General features: G+C 41.9%; 1 protein-coding gene across 1 annotated transcript in view; it reads left to right on the forward strand.

The window, feature by feature from the left end:
* LRRC3B (leucine rich repeat containing 3B) overlaps positions 1–14,607 on the forward strand; it is a 260,121-nt gene extending 245,514 nt beyond the window's left edge. Inside the window, exon 2 of the mRNA XM_088463506.1 lies at positions 12,535–14,607. Coding sequence (XP_088319632.1) covers positions 12,677–13,456 — 780 coding nt within the window. The 5' untranslated portion in view covers positions 12,535–12,676 and the 3' untranslated portion in view covers positions 13,457–14,607. The remainder of the gene's footprint in view (positions 1–12,534) is intronic.
* The last annotated feature ends 3,873 nt before the right edge of the window (positions 14,608–18,480 follow it).

Raw genomic sequence — 18,480 nt, forward strand, 5'->3', positions numbered from 1 at the left:
CTTTCCTTCCCACCAAGCACCCTGAATTGAGGTTTACGATTCACTAAGATGCAGCGTATCTTCTGATCCTGGCACTTGGTCCCAATACTGTAGCCGGCGGGACCCAACGGTGAGAGTGAGCCGCAGGACATTTGAGGTCTGGGAATGGAAAAAAAATAATCCTGCATATTATATTAATACTGTGAAACATTGCTATGTATTAGAAATCATGTTTAACCATGTTTTAAAGCTTTCTAACCAGGATTGGTAAAAAAAAAAAAATGTTTAACTTTTTTTTTCCAACCCTGCCACAAATACAGCATTTTCATATCCTTAGCAGTATCATGTTTTATGAAATATCATAATTTTTGGAGCTGAAACTATATATTCTAGATCTAGTGGTGTGGTCTAGCCCATTTGGGGGGTTTTCTAGTTTGTTATCAGGGATGAGCATTGAATAATCCCAATTTTCCCTTCCATCATGTTGGGAGGTTTATATATTCAATGCACATTATATCAATTATTTTGGATCAGGTGGATATTATTACGCATGATTTATTTAATCACCATAATATAATATATGCTGTGTATATTTTATGTATTTTATCATATTGTATATATTTGACCGTGTACACAAGGGTTGTTTATTATTAAATTTTGCTATGACATTATTCCATCTATTTTTATGCAATAACCACCATATCATCAATAATTGTTTATTTGAATAACCTGAAGTAATGAACAGAACCAATATTTAATGTGCATCCTCCTAGCACTGCTATTTCCGCCTTTTGAGAGAGCTGCCTAGTGCGGTGAAGCGCATCAAGTTTAACGGAGTGTCCGTACCAGGAGTACCCACCACTGAGTGTGATCCATACCACCTCCATACCAATACACAGTCTGGAACCGATCTGCTAAAATCAGCTACCAGGGGAGCTGCCATGTGATACCATTGAGATGGCACTTCTAATGCATGGTCTCAGCCCCCACACCAGCAGTAGCGGTTTATACCCCCTGTGACCATCAGATACTGACCCGTATTCAATTAGTCGAAAAATAGGAACGTTTTCGCCTGTCCAACATTTTGCCTCATTCGCCTGTTTCAGAGGCGAATTCATTCCGTGCACATCCTCGCTTTTCACCTAATTTAATTGCAAAACAGGCGAAACGGAAATAGGCGAATGCGGAACAGGCGAAAAGTACTGAAAGAATTGGGGAAATCAGTCTGTATCCCAGAATAAGATACACTAACATAGGAAAACAATATAGATGTGTACTAATAACCATCTTTATAAAAGTGATGAAGAATGGCATAAAGCAGTATTGTTTGGTGAAAATAAGTAGTCCATTCATATTTGGGGTACTTAAAAATGGGTGCTAGGATATTTTTATGTCTAAAGCAGTGGCGTAACTAAGGGGGGTTGAGCAGGGCGTGTGCCCTGGACCCCGTAGGACCGGCGGCGCCCCTAGTTAGGCAGTTTAGCACCAACCACAGTGTGTGTGGTCAGCGCTACACATTTACCTAGGACCGGCGCTAGGCTTCCCTGTGCCGGTCCTGTGCTGCACAGCTGAGCCCCTTCCCTCTCCCTGAGTGCTTGCCCAATAGCGCCAGGAGGAGGGTGGCAGGCGGGCTCATGCTGTGCATAACACACACATCGCTGGCGACGATGTGTGTGTTAATCAGCAGCCAATGAGAGTCAGAAGACTCGTTGGCTGCTGCTGCTGCACACACATCACCGCCGAGTTGCAGCAATGTGTGTGTGAATCAGCAGCCAATGAGAGTCAGACAGACTCTCATTGGCTGCAGTGCCCACTGCAAGAGACAGGCTGGAGCTCACTCATGAGCTCCGCCTTCCGGCTCATGCAGTGGGTAATGGGAGAGACGTCATGACGTCTCTCCCATAATGCTTATTGCGCCAGCCCGAGAGGACTGACATGCGGCGGCGGCGGGAGTGGGAGCGGTGTCTGGAGCCAGAACGTGGATTCAGATAAGTGTATTTTTTTTTAACATGCCTGCACTACTGGGGGCACAACTTGGGAGGGGCTACTACTACGGGCTACTACTGGTGGCACCATTACTGGGGGGACCTCTACTGGGGGTGGGGCACTTCTGGTGTCTACTACTTGGGGGGCTACTACTGGGCACACTTCTACTGGGGACTACTACTGGGGGCACTATATAAGATGCTTCCTACTAGGGGCACTGCACTGGGAGGACCACTACTGGGGGCAATAACAGGAAGGACCACTACAGGGGGCACTGTATAAGGCTCACTGGATAGGGGGGATCACTACTGGGGGTCTGCATAAGGGGGACCACTACTGGGGACACTTCATAGGGGGGACCACTACAGGGGGCACTATATAAGGGAGAACACTACTGGGGGAAGTTCATAGGGGGGACCACTACAGGGTTCACTATATAAGGGGGGAACTCTACTGGGGGCACTTCATAGGGGGGTCCACTACAGGGGGCACTAAATAGGGAGGACCACTACAGGGGGCACTGGATAGGGGGGATCACTACTGGGGGCACTGCCTGGGGGGGACTACTGCTGGGAGCACTGCATGGGGGTAGGGGGACTATTGCTGGGGGCACCACTATATAAGAGGCTTACTGCTAGGGGCACTGCACTGGGGGGACCACTGCTGGGGGGCACTAAATAGGGAGGACCACTATAGGGGGCACTGGATAGGGGGGATCACTACTGGGGGCCTGCATAAGGGGTACCACTACTGGGGACACTGCATAGGGAGGACTACTACTGGGGGCACTATATAAAGGGTGCTGCATAAGGGGGGTACTACTACTGGGGGCACTGCATTGTGGGGACTGCTACTGGGGGCACTATATAAGGGGCACTGCATAAGGGGGAACACTACTCGAGGCACTTCATAGGGTGGACCACTACTGGGGCACTGAATAAGGGGAACTAATGGGGGGCTGTATAAGGGGGACCACTACTCGGGAAATTATATAAGGGGCACTACTATGTGCCTGAATAAGAGAGACCACAACTGGGGACATTGCATACTGGAGGTACTGTATAAGGGGCACTACTGGGGTTAAGGTGCATATGGATAGGAATGTTTTGAGTGACGATAAAGGGTGTGTGTCATGTTGACATGCCCCATTTTTAAGTGACCACGCCCATTTTGCGCCGCATGCATCTTCGGCGAAAAATGTGAACTTTTTTAAAAAAGTGAGCTCTAAAGTGAACTTTTAAAAAATTTGAAAAATCCACCTGCTGCATGCACCTGCTATCCAAAAACACCTGACCCATCCTTGCAGCCCCCCAAGAAGCGTATTTCACTAGTTTTTATGCTTGTCCCCCCACTTTTTACATTTTCATCCCAAAAATGGCATGTCGTTTTTGGGGTGTTCTTAGGTTTGTTTTTTTTTGCAGATTTGTCCTTTTGGGGGCTGTCCCAAGGGTTCTGAGTCATTTCCCCATGTTTGCACCCCAAAATAAAGATTTTGCACTTCTTTTCACCTGCTATTCATTGGAGAATCTTTTTTGCCGAATTCAATGTATCGAGTTTCCTCTTAGGCAAAATGGTCATGGAATTGAATTAGGTGAAAAGTTTTTAGGCAATATTTTCGCCAAAAAACAGGCGAAAAAAGCTTTTCTCCTCTAATTGACTACGGCCCACTGTGCTCACTACCTGTGAGCAGGAGCAGGGGCCATACTGTACTGCCTGCGTGCAGTTCGATCCGGTTACCATCAGTTTAATTATCAGAGCTTTCTGGATGGCCGGGTGAGCAGGTCTATATACACAAATTAATTTAACCATTGTACATGGATGTACACTGCTCCTGGATCCATTGACAAATACAGTTTTTTATTCCAAGCCTCTGCTAGACGGAACCTTTATTTAATGTGGATACAATATTACCATCGGTTTTAGTGATACACAGGATTTGGACTGATACATTGTATCTATTTGAGGGTTTTTTAATTCCCCCAGCTGGTGAGCTATATATATTGGAGTTGTTGTGTGTATGGTTTATTAACTATATGGAATATATGTATATTAATCTTACAACGTGTCATTATTCTTAATATACTCTTTAATAAAACATTTGTGTTTTATGAGAATACTGGTCTGTTATTTTGTGCAGCTCCACCTCAGTTTGTATTTGTTTGTACTATTTATATTGAGAGATTAAGGCAGATTCTCTCTTAGGTGTGTAGCATCACTCATATATAGATCAGTTTGGAGTAGGATGTGACTAGTGGCACTTGGATTTTTTATTTGATATATATTCTGGTTATTGTTGTAATTATTGCCCAAAGAAGGAGCTATTTTTTCCCAATAGCATGCAATAGGTTAGTAGAGTATATATAATATAAAGGAATTATCTATAAACTTTGTCTTTTACTACAAGATATATCCTGCATTTTGCATAGTGGTTAACACAGTTATTGATTACAACTCATTTAGTGTTTGAATCCGTAAAATAAACTTTGCTAAGTATTTAGGTATGCAAGCATATATTTAATTTTTAGCTGTGGCTTTACATTTTTTTTCTCTCTTTATTTAGAAAAGTTGATATAAGATGCAGTATATCAAAGAGTAAATACAAAACATACAAAGTATAATGCAAACAATACATTGATGCATATCAATGGTTTAAACAACACAATAAATAGTCAACCGATTGTTATATATTAATATTAACGTAGCATAGACAAATATAGAGAATCAAATAAAATTAAGAACAAAAAGAAAAGAAAAAAGACAAGGAAAATAAAGAAGAGGGGTAGTGATAAAGACAACCTGCAGAGTACTGCACAACCAAGTGAAGGTCAGCTGCAATCTGTACCGGGTAACCGTCTATTAAATGTGGTTTTACATTTTTTCAGCCTGGTATACCACCCATAAAGAATTTGATGCAGCAGTACCAAATAAGATCAGCAGGTGCCAGGATACTCAGGCTTCCATTTATTCCATTAGTTAACAATTGTGCACTTTGCCTTTGTAGTACGTGTCTTAGGCCAGGAATTAAAAAGGAGCAAGGAAAATGCATATGCAAATATTGATCATAGTCCATTTATCTGTGAAACTAATGTGTCTGTCTGATATCTTTGGAGAAGAAACATAAGGAGGAACATTACTGTCATCACTGGAACTTAATTAATGAGTACAAACATTTGGAAGCTTAGCAAATTCATATGGCTTCAACATGACCAAACACATTATTTTTGCACTAAATATGTAAACAAAACATTATCCTGCAAACTATGGCCCTCATTCAGAGCCGTACGCTCTGAGCAGAGCGCACGCTCTGAATGAGGGCCGCCCTCCATAAAAATGGAGCGTCCTCCTGGACGCTCGTATAGCTGTGGGTCACCTCCCACAGCCTATACGAGCGTGCAGTTTGATGGCCACGATGGTCGTGACCATCGCGACCATCGAAACTGCGAGCCAGAGCCTGCGGTTGAGGTTTTCAACCGCAAGCCCCGGAGTGAATTTGGCTCTATCAGAGCCAAAATCACTCCCACTGACATCACTAGTGATGTCAGTGGGCCGGCTTCTGACGGGAGGCGTTCCCGTGGGAACGCCCCCGTCAGGGAGGCACGCCCACCAAAGGGGGCGTGCTGTCAATCAACATCGACAGCACGCCCCCTTTGATCAGACACAACGAGCGAAGGACTTTCCTTCGCTCGTCGCGTCTGGTGCATGCGCACGACGGAGCTCCCTCCGTCGTGCGCATGCTCAGTGCAGAACATCGACCCACTTGCGAGCGGACAGCCGCTCGCGAGTGGGTCTGAATCAGGGCCTATAATCCAACTTGTCTTTGTCTCATGCATTTCATAGGTGCTCATTTTAACCAGAATATCATAATTAATTGTATTAAAACATAATATATATTTAATTAAAGAAAATATCAATAATTAACAATCCAATTGTTATTTGCTTTTATTTTATCTTGATGCTAAAATTTTAAAGTGTTTTTTTACAAATAATGTTAAGAAAAGGAAAATACCAAACTCATACAGAAAATAAAGAAAGTAAACAATCAATGGAAAATGTAGCATACAGTACTTCAGTTTCCACATTTGCCACTAGAGACAGCTGTAATCCTGGTAACACATTACAAGTTTATTTACTAAACCACTGGTACAAGAGGGATCAAAGTGGTGTTTTTAAGAGAGAGGGAGGGACTGAGGGCAGCCCAGAACTTCAGGGAAACCTTAAGTGGCCTGTGATGCTTGGCCTCATTGATGCTTGACTATGTCCCTTCTTATGTGCACACTGTCCTGATTTTCCAACTTAAAAATTTGGGTGGTATGATTTATGGGTATATTTATTTGATGTAGATAAGCCATAAGGACTTTTCCCTATTCAACAAGCTCCTTGGCTCATCTCTAGAGGTAGCCTTTGCTAACTACCATCGACAACAGATTCCCCATGCAAAGCCTATCTTAGAATGAATATGGTACCACCACGACACCACGATCCTCCTATCACTATTGCCATTTCATAGAAAAAATGCTTTATTTAAATAAATATTTTTGTTAACAGTTTTCTTTTATCAAAATGTGGAACTGGAGGCCTAAACTGGGTTACCAGTCCACTGCACATGAGTGAACCGGCTAAGGCAACCAGACTGTTCGGTGAAGCACCAAGTTCAGCCTTTTACAGATCTTCATAAATTGTACCACTCACTTGTTAGAAAATCAGCCTTATTGTTGCAAATTATTAAAAAAACCCTAAGGGCTCTGTCACGACCCTGTCTAGTTGTCACCCTTTTGCCTTGAGACTTACCCCTGTCAGCTGCCCCATGGATCTGTGTGTGTAATTTGCCTGGAGGATTTGCTCTGATAATTGCACCTGGCCTCTCCTCTGTCTGTGAGCACTGCTAGCCCTGATTGGAATCGCAGGTGTGGTTCTGATTCTCAGAGCTGCAGAGATGAATACTCCCTCTGCATGTTGTGCCTTCCACCACTCAGAATGCTACTGCCAGAAAACCTGCTACAGTAATACCTGGCATCCAGACGTCCTGTTACAGCAATACCTGGCCAGTACTCTGCTGCTAGTCCTACTCCTGGTTGGTCCCTGGCACTCTGTAAACCTGCATCGTGTCACCCTGCCTTGCTTCCTGCTGTGGATCAACTCCTGCCCCTTTTATCTACCTACTCCCTCCCTGAACCTAAAATTCCCAAACCTACCCATTCCTTCCTGAAACCTGTTATTCCCAATTATCCAATCCAGCCTGCACCTGAGTTCCAGCCTTTGTCATAGAAATTCCAGATTACCCTGTTTAGCCCTCATCTCAGCATTACCTGACTACCCTTCAGCCATTGTCACATTATTCCAGTCCAGAGTCAAGTTCCAAGCTCATCAGTTCAATCCACGTTGTTCCAGTCCAGAGTCAAGTTCCAAGCTCATCAGTTAAGTCCACGTTGTTCCAGTCCAGAGTCAAGTTCCCAGTTCATCAGTTCAATTTAACAAGTCTTCCTGCCGGTCTCAGTCCGGTCCCTTTATTTAATGTGGATACATTCACTGCTACACCAGTCTTGTAAATAGAGCTATCTACATAATCTGTGGTTCCAGTCATGTCGGCCTCCATTGAAACCCGATCACCACCTGAGACAGGTAACTCGCAGACAACAATTGTGACAGAATGTTCAGGCCCAACGATGGTGGCGGATCAAGTACCTATTAAGGGACTAGATGCTTTCTGTAACCTGGTCACCCGCTTGGATTCACAGGAGGCCGTATAGCATCAAGTGCTACAGCTTTTGAAAATCCTGAATAACCGGCTAGATGTTACCCAAACCTTACCTGAACCCCTAACTACCTTCCATCGACTGCTGGAACAGCTTCAGGCTCTACTCAGCAAAATTTTTCAGATCATTCCTGAATTTCTTCCTCTGTCTTGACTAAAACCTCTGCCTTGGAATCCCTAAGAAACAAGGATTCTTCCGAACCACGTAATGTCAGACATCGTAGTTACCCACACCCCAAGCTCTCTGTGGCCGAATGCCAGCGGCGCAAAGATTTACAGCTCTGCCTCTATTGTGGGTGTTCTGACCACTTCATTAAAGACTGTTTCCTTTGCAACTCCAGCAGTGGTTCCAAGTGTCAACGTCTCAGTGCCCGTTCCGGTCCCAGCCCAGATTCTGCCCATTCCGGTCCCAGCCCGGATTCTGCCCGTTCCGGACCCAGCCCGTATTCTGCCCGTTCCGGTCCCAGCCCGGATTCTGCCCATTCCAGTCCCAGCCCAGATTCTGCCCGTTCCGGTCCCAGCCCGGATTCTGCCCGTTCCGGTCCCAGCCTGGATTCTGCCCGTCCCAACAGGGGACTCCAGTCAGCAGCCCCAGGAGAGGTTTCAAGTTTTCCACCCCAGGAGGGGGTCTCAAGTCTCGCACCACAGGAGGGGGTCTCAAGTCTCGCACCCCAGGAGGGGGTCTCAAGTCTCATGCTTCAGGAGGGGGTTTTAAGTTCCTGTTATCAGGGAAAAGTGTCTTGTACTACAAAATCTGATCATGATTCCTGTTCAGCGTCTCCTGCAAATATCGTTTCAGAAGATGATAATCTCTGTAGCCTGTTCTCAGCTTTGATTGTTGATGCTACTGTCTCTAGCTCCCCAGGACTCCTCCCAGTTCCATCAATTGGTCCGAATTCCGAACATCAGTCAGCTTCAGTTTTTTCGACTCCTCATCAATCGGAGCATCCTCAAGTTTCCTCCTGCCAGGCACCTGAAAGTGCTCCACAATCCTTGAACACACAGGATTCATCGGATACTTCACCATGCATTTATTTTGATGGGGACTTATCTCAATACTATGCTTTATTGAAACAATTCTTCGATATGATGAATTCTTCTTTGTCATGTGGAGTCAAGTCTACTAATATTGTAGAGTTTATTATCTCATCTTTTCAAGGTAAAGCTTGGGACTGGGTTGCCCTTATTTACAACTCCAAAGATCCAATGCTTCAAAATATAAAGACTTTCAGTGAAGCTGTTGTCAAAGAATTTGGTCCTTACCCTGTAAACCAAAATTCTAGCGAAGTTCTCAGTTCCAAAATATTGTCCAAACACTCTGTTTGTGCTACCAAGAATTCATCCTCCACTCCTCTGAAATCCGAACAAGGTCAAGTTTTCAAGGGCCAGCGTGCCGAATTCCAGGCATCCCAAGAGAGCAGCACTTTTCAATCTGTAACCCAGAACATGACTTGTGCACACACCTCCTTGTCCACTTTCTGCTACTGTTCCTCCCAAAATTCTGATCCTGTCCTTCCCAGCCACATATTTTCACAGGAGTTACCAAAGATTCTTGGTCCGTTGGTTGGCACAAAACGTTCTCGCAGCAAAAAGAAGAATCGGCGAAGGTCTTGAACTATCTCCTTTGTATACTTTCCACTCCAAGTACTCCAACAAATTGAGAATTGGGAAGATTTCTGAAGGAAGTTTTTGTTTTGGTGTCCGGAGTCCACCCATAAAGAGGGGGGTACTGTCACGACCCTGTCTAGTTGTCACCCTTTTGCCTTGAGACTTACCCCTGTCAGCTGCCCCATGGATCTGTGTGTGTAATTTGCCTGGAGGATTTGCTCTGATTATTGCACCTGGCCTCTCCTCTGTCTGTGAGCACTGCTAGCCCTGATTGAAATCGCAGGTGTGGTTCTGATTCTCAGCTGCAGAGATGAATACTCCCTGTGCATGTTGTGCCTTCCACCACTCAGAATGCTACTGCCAGACCACCTGTCTGTATCCACCAATTGCTGCCAGACCCATGGTATATATATCCTCTCCTGATAGCATTCTGGGCCTGAACATCTCATCTTCCTGTGGTGTATGGTTCATGCTGTTTCTGCATTCAAGTGTATCCCTGAAACCTGCTACAGCAACCCCTGGAGCAATCCAGAAAACCTGTTACAGCTATACTTGGCAATTCAGTAAACCTGCTGGCAGCAACCCCCAGTGCATCCAGAAAACCTGCTACAGCTATACCTGGCAATCCAGTAAGCCTGCTGATAGCAACCCCTGGTGCATCCCGAAAACCTGCTACAGTAATACCTGGCGTCCAGACATCCTGTTACAGCAATACCTGGCCTGTGCTCTGCTGCTAGTCCTACTCCTGATTGGTCCCTGGCACTCTGTAAACCTGCATCGTGTCACCCTGCCTTGCTTCCTGCTGTGGATCAACTCCTGCCCCTTTTATCTACCTACTCCCTCCCTGAACCTAAAATTCCCAAACCTACCCATTCCTTCCTGCAAACCTGTTATTCCCAATTATCCAATCCAGCCTGCACCTGAGTTCCAGCCTTTGTCATAGAAATTCCAGATTACCCTGTTTAGCCCTCATCTCAGCATTACCTGACTTCCCTTCAGCCATTGTCACATTATTCCAGTCCAGAGTCAAGTTCCAAGCTCACCAGTTCTATCCACGTTGTTCCAGTCCAGAGTCAAGTTCCAAGCTCATCAGTTCAGTCCACGTTGTTCCAGTCCAGAGTCAAGTTCCAAGCTCATCAGTTCAGTCCACGTTGTTCCAGTCCAGAGTCAAGTTCTTAGTTCATCAGTTCAATTCAACAAGTCTTCCTGCCGGTCCCAGTCCAGTCCCTCCAGTTCCTGTCATTTATCATCAAAGGCAGTTTTCACTGCTACACAAGTCTTGTAAATAGAGCTATCTACATCACCTGTGGTTCCAGTCATGCCGGCCTCCGTTGAAACCCGATCATCACCTGAGACAGGTAACTCGCAGACACCAATTGTGACAGGGCTCTATTCATTATGTTAATTATCGGGCCTGATAATTAACATTTCAACTTGGTGGCGAGCGCCAGAGAAATTCCATCATTGCTCCGGCATGGAGACAGCTGATCCAAAAGTCAACTGTTTCCCCAAATCTTTTCAATGCTCCATTCAGAGGAGGGAAACTTAGCCCTGCAGAGACTGACTCGGCACTGCTAGTGCAACTGCATGAGCTAAAGTTCACATAGGTACACAAAAGCCCCGGTGTCCAGCAGAAGGAGCCTGCCAGGGGCGGAGGGATGTATAGGGAAGGAGTGGGTTGCTGGAGCAAATGCCATCTGAAGGTGGCGAATGCTCCTGCAGTCAAGCTCCAAAAATATTATATTTTCGGAGCTTGATGAATTTAAGTCAACAGACTAGAGTTTGGGGACAGTGGGCCACATTGTGAGAGAAAGGTAAGCAGAGGAGATATCAGTGCTATCTACTGCTTTCTCTTTTTGATGAATGGCCCGAAAACTTACTTTCTACAAAAGCAGGATAAAATGTTCATTTTCACCTGCTTCTGTAGAAATTAAGTGATAATGAATAGACCCCTTAGTGTTTTACAGAACACACTTTTAGTAAACTTACACATTTGTGATGTGTGTGTAACAATTGAGACAGCTGCACACAGTTCATGTTCCACAATGATATTTCTACTGTAGTAACAATTCAAATATTTCTAATTACACTCCCAATATTGCATTGGGTGCTGTGAGGAAAGGATACTGCACAGACAGTGTAATGGTTAGCGTTACTGCCTCACATCACTGAGCTTGTGGGTTCAATTCCCACCACAGCCCTACCTGTGTGGAGTTTGTATCTTCTCCCTGTGCTTGCGTGGGTTTCCTCAGGGTACTCCGGTTTCCTCCCACACTCCAAAAATATACTGCATGTTAATGCATGTCCCCAACAAAAAATTAACCCTAGTGTGCATGTGATAGGGAACATAGATTGTAAGCTTCACTGGGGCAGGGACTGATGTGAATGGCCAAAAATTCTCTGCAAAGCGCTGCGACATATGTGTGTGCTATATAAATAACTGGTAATAAATAAAAATAATAATATTTGGGTTATAGATGATAAAATCATCAAACTATTTCACAGGTCTCAACTGATTATGAAAAATGAAACACCTCTCATGCTTAATTTTTATATAGTTGCAAATAATATAAAGTACTGGTTTTGAAGAATGAAGAGAGAGAGAGAGAGAGAGAGAGAGAGAGAGAGAGAGAGAGAGAGAGAGAGAATGGAAATGTGATATATGTACAGTGATAAAAAAGCACAAATATGAATTGATTTGGTTTAAATAAAGGATGGCTTATTTCTTAAAATGTTCCTTTAATTATGAAATCCTGGCATAAAAGATGAGAGAATACATTTTAAGTTCTAAAGATGCTTGAGCTGAGCACGTGGCCTACTTTGGCATAGTTGTGATCTCAATGAATTTGGGATATAAGAGACTTTGTCATTTTTTGTTTTAACTTAGTACAGTTCAAAAACAGTCATGAGAAATAATTAAAATGTTTTGAAAATGTAAAAAGTGTGAATGGACAGCCCATCTGATCTGTGCAGCTGAGCACTGTGAAGTCAGTCTCCCAGCTTTATCGTACATATATACTTTATATGCAGCTTATTAAATTATTTAACATCAAGTTGACAATTCTCAAACAAATGTATATTTTCACTGAGGCGATAGGTGTGCACTTTCTATATATATATATATATATATATATATATATATATATATATATATAATGAAGTCAAGTATAGACATGTCAATCAAACTAACACTATTGTTTTTATTTCAGATGTTTTCCCTGAACTGATGAACACTACGATCATCCATTCAGAATTTTTTTAAAATGAAGCTGCGGATTTGCTTTGGGGCATCCTTTATTACTTCTTTTGGGTAAATGAGAAGTAGCCATGTTATTATGCTGACATCTAAGCATGAATTTGGTAGACCTGTGGCTAACACGCTCTCTCTCCATGTGTCTACTCCTACAAAGCTTTGTTCTAATGATACTGTGCTTTCATTCTGCCAGTATGTGTCCCAAAGGCTGCCTTTGCTCTCATTCCGGAGGCTTAAATGTCAGCTGCAGTAATGCGAATCTCAAGGAAATACCTAGAGACATTCCTCCTGAAACGGTTTTACTCTACCTAGACTCCAATCAGATAACCTCTATCCCTAATGAGATTTTTAAAGATCTCCATCAATTAAAAGTTCTCAACTTGTCCAAAAATGCCATTGGATTTATAGATGAGTACTCTTTTAAAGGTGTAGCAGAGAACCTGCAGACTCTAGATCTGTCAGATAACCAAATTGTAAGTGTCCATAAAAATGCTTTCAATAACCTGAAGGCAAGGGCCCGGATTGCTAACAACCCTTGGCATTGCGACTGTACATTACAGCAGGTTCTGCGAAGCATGGCATCTAACCATGAGACTGCAAGCAATGTCATCTGCAAAACAGCCGTACTGGATGAACATGCGGGACGGGCATTCCTGACTAATGCTAATGATGCCGATCTTTGCAATCTTCCCAAAAGGACAACAGATTATGCCATGTTGGTCACTATGTTTGGCTGGTTCACCATGGTGATATCCTATGTGGTATACTATGTACGGCAAAACCAAGAAGATGCAAGACGGCATCTTGAATACTTGAAATCCCTGCCAAGCAGGCAAAAAAAACCTGATGAAGCTGATGACATTAGCACTGTGGTATAGTATTTAAGGCAGGCTTAGGCATTTTGTGGTTCTGCCAGAGAATAACAGAACATACTGTAATAGGAGTTTTGGTTCAACAACAAGCTGGAAAGCCACACGCTGCCTACTCCTGAGCTAAGGTATCAAAGACTGAGATAACATTTTGGTAATAGATCAGATTTCATTAGAACAAACCCAGTTTAGTTCTAATGTTTGTTGTAAACCTTTTTGCCTTTTTAAAACAATATACAGTAGCTACATTTATGCCACTGTTGAGCAACAATACAACATAACCTTTGTTTGAATGGTTCTCAGTTGTCTCTTTGATGGTATTCCAATCAACCTATTTAGTATATAATCATAACTTAGAATGCATTTCACTATTTAATAACAAAATATTTATTTTTTTAATTTCTAAGAAAATAAATGCTTAACTTTGAACTGTGTAATACATAGTAATCTTATTCTATTGTTCTTTAGAACATGACAAACAACTGGGTTAACTGATTTATTTTTATAGGTTAGTAACCATTATGCAAATATGGTATTGGTTTAATACAAAACACAATAGGCTGGAGCGATAAGTCTGAAATTATTATTCAATGATGCGAAAACAGTTTTATTTTTTTCCTCCCCTGTGCAGCTACGCAAGTATAAAAGGGGCAATGTACTATTTCAGTGCAGAACCACGTAGTAAGTTAATAACACGGCATGGGGCATCATGGCTAAGAATTGAATTCATAATTATAAATATTTCTGCTGTTTGTACATACTGGCAGTAAAGATATGCCAACAAGCCTAAAAATTACAAAGTGCAAATGTAACGTGAAAATGAATCTTATTAAGTGGCAGAGGTGCAGAAAGGGACATAATGCACCTCATTTACTAATGGCTATAAAAGAAAACATCTCTTTAGTCCTGCACAGTTTTATTGCATTGCCTCTGATGTGCTTCTAGATTAAAGTCACCAGTGTGTAAGCCACAGAACACCTAACTACTGCTAACAAAAGGTGGAACGGCCTACTCTAAAATGCATACTGTATGCCTTCCCCAAAAAGAAATATATCATTATGGGGAACAATTTCTAGGGAGCCCTTCACATTCTATGTGTAATAAAAAGAATTATAGTAATGCAAGTTTCATGCCTTTTTATCAATAAAAATGTAAACACATTTGTCACTGTGTGGTGCTTTTTATATAATGTATTTTATGTTTTTACTTTGAATGTTTACTAATTGCATTGTTACAGCATGTTTCGTTTGTGTCACTTTATTATAGCTATAAACCTAAACACATATTCACAGATTATACGAGTAAACACACATCAACTGAGTAAAAGCCGGTCATGATGCTTTTGGTGATCTGCATGGATATAACAATTATAACACAGCTGTAAAAATGTTTATGGTTTAATGATAACCCCAACATCACCCACAAATAGAACTTATAGGCACACAAGGCTTGTCCCTTCTTCCAGCCACTTCTTTTGCACAGAAAATTGGTCACATAACAGAAAATAGTTGCACACTCTGCTGATCAGATAAACTCATATGGGCTGAATGTTTTAGCTCCACAAATTAATTTATTATTGCAAAAATACGTAACAAAAGTGTGTGATCTGGAGTTAAAAAAGAGAACTCTCAACCTTTTCAGTTTGTAACCACCTGCCTCATGCTCAATAGCCCGTGTCCACAAGCATAAAGGGTGAATTACAGTACAGTACTAGAACTATTATTCTGCTTTAAAGGTCAGAGAGAAACTATTGCAATTACAACTAATTAAGTGAATTTGGTTTTATTGTACATTTTGCTTTTTTCACTAAAGTGTAATTCATCTCACTAATGTTATGAGGTTTCATACTCCATGACCCTAAATTACAAAAGTAGAGAGATAAAAATAGATATATTCTACCATTTAATCTTCCACTTTCCTTAAATAAAATAAAATAAAAAAAACAGGTTTACAAATGTAAAATACAAGTTGTCTTATGGGTCAGAGTTACTAAAACACATTCACTGAGATATAAATATAAAAGGCTTAGAATTTTAGCAGAGCTGAAATAGTTGATATTGTGGGGGAAGGATAATGTTTCCTATGTAAACTACATTTCTTGTTGGTAATCCAACCCCAGGGCATGGTCTAATGTGTCCCAATTTTCTGATCAACAAGTTACAAGCTTCAAAATCCTATTGAAGAATATGTCACACTAATATCTTTATACATGAATAGAAGTGAAACATTAGTTGTATGTATACTATCTATTTATCTCTTACTAGTATTTATTTTATAAGAGGCAACTTTTATTTTAGATTTAGTAGTAATTTCAGGAACATACTATACTTAAATGACACAAGATTGTACTACTGGGATGGAAATGGGATACTAAGTTTCAACCATCAATTTTAAATTGCATCACTAAGGTTCAGGTTGCATTCAATATCAGTGGCATCAACATGTATTTATAATAAGTGATATTAGACTAATATAATCAAGTTCAATATGTGGTACTGGGTGCATCAGAGTGATATGTTATATCTAGTGGCGTAACTCCTGGAGGCATTGACCTCCGGGCACCAGCTGTCAGGTGGCACTGAGGAGGGAGAAAAGAGAAGTGGTGGTTCACCAGCCACAGTCACCCCACCAGCGTCATCTGTTGGAGGTTCACTCTGTGCTGCCTCATTAGGTTCTAGGACCAAGCAGTTTTCCACTGAGGCATGTCCTTTCACAGGCACCTTCTGCACATGTACTGCTCCTACCGACACCATGTATTTCCTCCACAGCACGCCACTGAGAAAAAGAGCGTGAAGAGCATGCAGACTGAAGAAGGTAAGTTGAAGGGGCCGGGGCGGGTGTTCTCTCTTGAGGTTATACAGAACGCAGGAGGCTGACTTATGGGGCAAAAGGCTGGAGAGACATGGGGCAGAAAGAAGGAAAGAGAGGGCTGGAGTAACAAAGGGCATGAGGCTGGAGAAACACAGGGAGCAGGAGGCTGGAGAGACATAGGGCAGGAGACCGGAGAGACATGGGGCAGGAGGTTGGAGAGATACAGTGTAGGAGAATGGAGAGGACACAAGACAGGAGATGACACATGTGGTACGAGTCTGGTAAAACCTCTGTTGTATGATGATGACGACATTCACTATATTCCTACACAAACAGGCATCTTCTGAACCAGGTGATCTCCTACTATTTCAGTAGGTGGATTTCAAAGCAACTTCAAATGATGCTCCAGGCAGGCACTCTGTAGTCTATGGAGCTGCCTGGGATACTCCAGGCAGTGATCTACTTAGGAGATTAGGCAGATCCAGTCCCTTGGCATGACATCATTACAACACAGGTATAGGAAGTGGGGCAGGCACAGGGTGGCATAAAGCCCTGATATGGCACTGTTGAGCTGCAGTCCAAAATAATAAAAGTTTAAATAATATATTTGTTTATTGTTTAAATGTTTTTTCAAGTTTTTTAATAAAACTGCATGGTTTTGATGGCGGCAATTACAAATTTAGGTACAGTAGCTTTATTCCTGTCCTAGTGTAAATATATCATGAATCAGTCTATAGAAGAATGGGAGCATCCCAGTACTAGTCCTGGTAGTCATAGTACTTCTTCAATATTTACTTTTATGGAAGGTCAAGGGGTAAATAGAAGGTGTAAGAAAGGGCACTCCAAATCTACACAATGTTTGACAATCTTTAAGAAAACATCACCTCTATCTATGAATGGAAATGTTACTGCTGAAAAACAGAAAGGAAAGGCTTATAGCATTGTCTTTATTTGTGAATTCTGGTCCTGCTACTGCTCTTTCATGCACTAGAATGCCTATTGCATTATCCATGGCCAAACACAGTCAATCATGCTCTGTAACCTCAAATGCACCACCTTCTCACTCTGAATCTAGATGTGTCACCTCTAAAACAGTCAAATCAGTGCATAAAAGGAACACTAAGAGGGGTATTCAATATGAAAGGTTAACTTCCCTGGCGAAGTTAACGTTTCATATCAGAGTTTTTTTCTGCATAAAGGTATGGTGCGCGCTCCCGCTTATCCCCGTATTCAAAATTAAATTAACGAAAACGGGAAACTCCGAAGTTGGATTTGCGTAAAGTTACGAATTTTTCCTTAAAATAATTGTAAGACCCCCCTAAAGTTGTAAAAACATGGGGGAACACTATGGGTACCCCCGTTTTAGCCTTTAATTGAAAGTCGGGGATTTAAATAGCCGCAGCAGGTGTTTTTTTTCCGACATTGAAGAAGTGATGCAGAAGAGCACTTAGGTTATTTTTTTCATTTTTTAAGTGGTCCCATCAAATTTGGGGTACATGAAAATGGGTACTAGCATATTTTGGTGTCAAAGTAATTTTTTTTAAATTCTGCATTTGTGCACCTGCCGCTATAATTCTATTCTAGAAAACATCTGCCGCATACTTGCAGAATAGCCCTGAACCTATTTCCCTATTGTTTAACAATTTTTTTCCTTTTTTTTTTTGCACCCCAATTTTAAATACATTTTTTGGGGTGTCCCTATTTTTTAAAAAACTTTTTTTGACACAGTTCTTTTTTAAATGTCAATCTCAGGGGTGCAGGCTATTTTTTTAAGCCTGCACCCCTAAACTCCAATTCTGCACTTATTTTCGACACCTATTCAATGGTGAAAAGTTATCACCGTTTTTTATCAAAGACTTTTCAAAACTGCGATAAGTCTTTGAAATTGAATACGGTGTAAAACTAAAACAAGTGATATTAACGCAAAAACGTTAAAAAGTGCGATATTAACGGAAAAAACGATGTTATCGCACCCATATTGAATACCCCTATAAGGCTGAAAACTAAATTGTGTGTTCACAAACTTCACATATTCCTGAGGAGAGTCTAAGGGTGTTCACAAGTGCTATGTGTGAATCTGATATTTCTGATTCTGAATCTAATCCAAGAGAAGCCGTCTTACACCATTTCTAAACCCTCTGCAAATCTGAGGATGAGTAGTACTAAAAGTAATGATGATGGTTTAGACATAGACATTGACGATGCTACTTTGGAAGTTGTAA

Source organism: Taudactylus pleione, unplaced genomic scaffold (assembly GCF_031769625.1).
Source record: "Taudactylus pleione unplaced genomic scaffold, aTauple2 ptg000053l, whole genome shotgun sequence".
Lineage (NCBI taxonomy): Eukaryota > Metazoa > Chordata > Amphibia > Anura > Myobatrachidae > Taudactylus > Taudactylus pleione.